At 53.0% G+C, this 4,963-nt stretch overlaps 2 protein-coding genes across 2 annotated transcripts; both read right to left on the bottom strand.

Moving 5' to 3' along the window:
• Positions 1-12: 12 nt before the first annotated feature.
• On the bottom strand, positions 13-1,707 carry BDV17DRAFT_295986 (putative cell wall protein; the record flags this gene model as incomplete). The annotated part of the gene is made up of 1 exon (XM_073763200.1): positions 13-1,707. A coding segment is annotated over one exon (1,695 nt), but the record flags the coding sequence as incomplete, so codon positions are not given.
• Positions 1,708-3,198: 1,491 nt separating this feature from the next.
• BDV17DRAFT_230283 (uncharacterized protein) lies at positions 3,199-4,165 on the bottom strand. The gene is made up of 2 exons (XM_073755765.1): positions 3,700-4,165; positions 3,199-3,609 (listed from the first exon to the last, which is right to left on the bottom strand). Exons 1-2 carry the CDS (start codon positions 3,974-3,976, stop codon positions 3,374-3,376), a joined length of 513 nt encoding a protein of 170 aa, XP_073610637.1. The 5' UTR covers positions 3,977-4,165; the 3' UTR covers positions 3,199-3,373.
• Positions 4,166-4,963: the final 798 nt, after the last annotated feature.

Below are 4,963 nucleotides of genomic sequence, written 5' to 3'. Positions count from 1 at the left end.
CTCGCCAGGGACGGAGATCGTAGAGGAGCTGACAACCTCGCTAGTCAGGGTGTCGCAGGGAGTGGAGGTCTCGCCAGGAGCGACAGGGGTCTCGGTAGGGACGGAAGGAGTCTCAGTAGGCTGAACGTCGGTAGGGACAGCGGGGGTGGTCTCGCCGGGGATAGAGATGGTGGAGGAGCCGACGATCTCGCTGGTCAGAGTGTCACAAGGAGTCGAGGTCTCGCCAGGGGTCTCGGTGGGGGAGACGTCAGTGGGGACACCAGGGGTCTGGGAAGGAACAGAGGGAGTCTCGGTGGGCTGCTCGCCGGTAGGGACAGCGGGAGTGCTGGAGGGGACGGAAGGAGTCTCAGTAGCACCGGGGATGGAGGGGGTGCTGGAAGGAACGTAGGGAGTGTGGGTAATGAATTCACCGCCGCAGCACTTCTGGCAACCGCTGAGCCATCCAATGATGATGACCTGGACGTGGTTGGAGATGTCGATGTCGACACCGCCGGAAACGAGGGCAGCAAGCTGAGCACGAGCTTCCAGAGAGAGGGAGAGAACACCCTGGCCACCGAGGATGAAAGAGAGGAGGCCGTGGAGATGAGTACCGAGGAGAGCGTCGACAGTGCCAGTGAGGAATCCGGTGAGGTCAGTCACGATGTTGTGGGAGGCGTCAAGGGAGACTTCAGCACCAGCGGAAACACCGAAAGAAAGCCAGAAAGCGATGAGACCCTTGAGCTCAGCGCTGAGCTTGCAGTCGGCGCTGCCGAGCCAGAGGGAGAGAGCAACACGCTTGTCGAGGTCAATGTCAATGGCAAGGCTGCCCTTGGCAATGAGGGCGAGAATGGCCTTGATGTCAACGTCAATGGCCAAGCCAACGTCAGTCTCGAGGAAAGCGCTGAGGGAAGCCTGAGCACTGGCGACGAGAGCACCGCTGGCCTCAACGAGGGCCTGGATGGACTTGCCGAGACCGATGGTAGCAACACCACCAACGGGGAGGCTGGGGATCTGGATGACACCACCGCCGGTCTTGCCGGAGAGCCAGATCTCGAGGGTGTGCTTCAGGCCAACAGAGAGAGTGCACTCGTCGCTGTTGAGCCAAATCTTGAGGGCCTTGAGGATCTCGACGTCGAGGTCGCCAACGAGACCACCGGCAGCACAGAACTCGAGACCAGCGGCAACCTTCCAGTCAAGCTCACCAAGAAAGCCAATGGCGGCCTCAAGGGAAGCCTGAGCGGTAGCGGAGAGGACACCGAGGACTTCACTGGTGAGGGAGAAGACACCGTCCAAGCTCACGTAGAGATCGGCCTCAGCAGCGATGCTGGTGCAGCTGGGGATGAAGAAACCGAGCTGGGCACGAATGTCGAGGTCAAGGTCGAGGTCGACGGAAGCGTCAGCCTCACACCAGGCGAGAAGGGCGGTCTTGATAGAGGCCTCAAGGTGGGCACCAGCGCCGGTTTTAAGCCAGACAGCAAGCTTCTTGCGGTACTCGAGGTCAACGGAGCCAGCCGTGCACCCAAGAGCACTACCACCAAGAGCCGCAGCAGCCTCAGCGCTGATACCACCGAGGATGTGAACGGGGCTTGTACCGTGAAGGATGTCCTTCACGGTTTCGATCAAGCCGTGGATAAGACCGAAAGTGCGGGCGTCTAGCTCATTGCTAGCGGTAGGGAGGGCGAGAGCCGAGCTGGCGAGACCAGCGAGTAAGAAAAGGTTGGAACGCATGGTTGCGTTAGTATAAAAACAAAGATCTTAGAAAATTGACACCAATGGTTGTTGGAGAATAGAGAAGGCGAATGACGTATCAAACTATTAACGATAGACTGGTAAGAATTATGGGGTAAAAACGAGGGACAGGCACATAGGGCCAAAAAAAAGATAGACAAAAGACTTGCTGATGGAGAGAACGAGGGCGAGTTGCGTGTAGGATTATATAGGTCCCCTGAGCGTCGGGCTTGCCCTGGTCCGTCGGCCCACAGGCGCTTTCGCTCCTGACTATCTTCCACCATGCTTGGTCAGGGATCTTCACGGTCTCAGTGCCAAGTGGACCGTCGTTCGGACCGCGGAAAGTGTGTCCACACTGCAATGGGGTGTGGATACATCCAGGAACCAAACAAAGTCGAAGTGCTATTTCAGGCCACGGGGTTCACCAAATGAAAAAAAGGTGAGTTTCATGCTCTGTGGATAACTCTACCCACTTGGACTGGTTGTCTTGGGTGACTTCGCCTTGATGGGAAAAGAGGATGTTAGCAACGCGTTTTTGACGGAGCCGATCAAGCGAGCAGGCCCTCCGGGCTTTCAGGTGGTTTGAATAGTCCAAACTACCCTGTACAACCCTCATCCTGGACGACTCTAGCCGGGTGTGAGCCCAGGCTCAGGGGAGATAATGACAAGATTTGGACTCAGCAAATGACGGACGGTGTACGAGGGGCATTTTACAATGCAATGGATGTCAGCCTGCCAGGTGAGATTTGTAACCAAGAAATCTCCGCAACGCCGCATTGTTCCTGCATACTGCCGACCAATCGAGCCTCCAAGGCGATCGTGCTGGCTATCCGGAGTAAGCCAATCAACAAGCATCTTCCAGTCCGAATCTGGAACTTGCACAGAGATATTTGAGAGTCGAGACTAAGGGCCATAACGATCCCTCATTAAACTTGATCCTATTTCAGGTACTCGAGAAGATTCTGCGAGGTTTAGACTCTTGCTTTGCTCTGTGGGCCCATTGCATGCAGGTTTGAGGATACGCTTTTCTGGTTCACTCGAGGCTCCAGCAACATGAAACTTTCGAGCTTGAGAACCTTGCAGAGTACGGGACCTGTAGGTTTATCTCACATAGCGCAGATTCTATTATGGATGTCAAGTATGATTGTACGTCCATGTTTCCGATCCATACAGGGTCGAAGACGTACTGTTGGTTATGACAGGTTGTTAATGTCAGCACGGTACGTATTTCAGAGCAAGCGGATCAAAGGGCCGGTAGACAGCGACACTCCGGGAAGAAACCGAGGGAAAGAGCTTCCCCTCAATATGAAGTCATGACGCTGGACTCTGGCTGTGGGCGAGAACTAAAAGAGAGTAGTGTGCTTCAGAGTCGACAGATTTGGAGGATGGGGCGATGGAGCACACTCGGAAGGCTGAACTAATCACAAAAAGCAAAACGCAGGACTAGCTCTTGGCGACCTAACAACAGTGGCGGGGACTTTGGTCGTCGCACCTACTGGCTTTGTAGATAGTCTCAGTCTCTGCTAGGCTTCACTTAGCAGCAGTTAGCAAGAGCAGCTAAGCATCCTTAATCTGCGTCAGAATGGTGATCCATCAGAAAGGTGTCGTCAGTGTCAGGAAGCGATGCCGAAAAGAAGCAAAATCTCTGACAGCCGGCCGTTTTGATTCAAAAATAGACATCATGGATGATATGATCCGAAGTTTGTCCACGAGCTTTTTTTGAAGCGATCGTTGCCGAACATGTTCCTGATCCAGACTCAGGAAATGAAGGTTGAACCCTTGGGACAGGCTGGTTCGCTGGTTCCTGGTTCCTGACCCACCAGCCGGAGCTTGAGCCTTTGAAGGTAATGAAATCTCGAGATCTAAGGACCATGATGGGTCGTTTCACCCTGACGTTGTTCGCTTGATCGACTCTCGTCAGCGTAGAGCCCGTAGCAGAAGCATGAAGATAGTTCGAGATCGATCAGGCTTGCCGTTAGCCAGATTACATACTCTGTGTCTGAGACTCTTGAGTCGACTCGCGGCCATTTGCTGAACAGTGCAAGGAGCCAGAGACCGAATTATTTTGGACGTACCAGACAATGGCCCTTGTGATGGAACCACTTAATAATTGGCCATTGTTGACTAGGAAAGGCTGGTTTGTGATGGCGCAGAAAGCTGCAGAGAGTTGGCGTCGGCGAGTCAAGCAAACACAAGAGTCCCGGCAATTCGCTGCCGCAGACCATGTGATCTGCTCTGGCGGTCTTTGCCAATTCTTCGCCTCTTGCATCTCTGGTTCCTCCACAAGTCTCAGTTTGTTGCAGAATTCCCCTCTCAAGCGACGGCGCTAATCCTCTTACAGTTATAGGACTACGCGGAGAATCAAGATATCATTTTGAAGTCTGGATCGATCGGAAAACAATGCGCCGGCTTCTGAGGGGAGCAGTGATGAGTCGGTGACCGCACAGTGATCACAAAGCCGGGGTTGGGGAATTACAATTGGGATCTCGACTGGAGCTGTGGCAAGAAAAGCAAAGTTGAAAGTGGTGTATCCATTATTCGCCCATGATCCTCGCACCTTGTCAACGTCCGCAAGGGCCCGTCACTCTTGCTCTCACGAATTCTCGTAAACCTTCAGGCACTCTAACATAAACATGGAGAAAACGGCATGGAAACCAAGGAAGCGTTGGGAGGGGCGTGCTCGCTTTTGCGAACTTCGAAGCTTCGAAGCCCAACTCAAATCATAATCAGCCACTTTGGCTGCGAAATCATATTGGGGAGCTGCTTGACTGACTCACGAAGAGACCTTGAAGTATTCTTGTATCCACTTCACGGAGACTTGATCCGAATCTCGCATGTCCTCCGGTCCCCCGCAGCCTACGTCTTATGTTAACGTAATCCACGGGCGAACCGCGCTTACGGGCGAACCGCGCCTTTTCACCACTCTTTAAAACTTTTCAGCTAATAACACTCTTAAATCTAAATATTTCCTTTAATATCTATCATATTTATAAAGCTACTTATTAATACAGCCTCTAATAGTATGTCCTATAGTCCTGCAGCCACTGCAGCGTGGAGGAGCACGCTGGGAAGGTAGATAAACCTGTTCTTGAACCCCCCCCTCAACTTGTGGTTCCAGCTGCTGAAGACGATCCTGACCTTCCTGTACAGTTAAAAGGGTATTATTACCTAGAGTAGTACGTCTCCTTGCTCTTTTCTTCACTTTCCGCTCGTTTTCAGCTCGTAGGACCCTAATTTCTTGTTGTAGAAGAAGGTT

This window comes from Aspergillus undulatus (assembly GCF_047715775.1).
Source record: "Aspergillus undulatus strain CBS 261.88 unplaced genomic scaffold BDV17scaffold_80, whole genome shotgun sequence".
NCBI classification, from domain to species: domain Eukaryota; kingdom Fungi; phylum Ascomycota; class Eurotiomycetes; order Eurotiales; family Aspergillaceae; genus Aspergillus; species Aspergillus undulatus.
The sequence above is the reverse complement of the archived record's forward strand: the minus strand, read 5'-3'. Positions and strand labels throughout refer to the sequence as shown.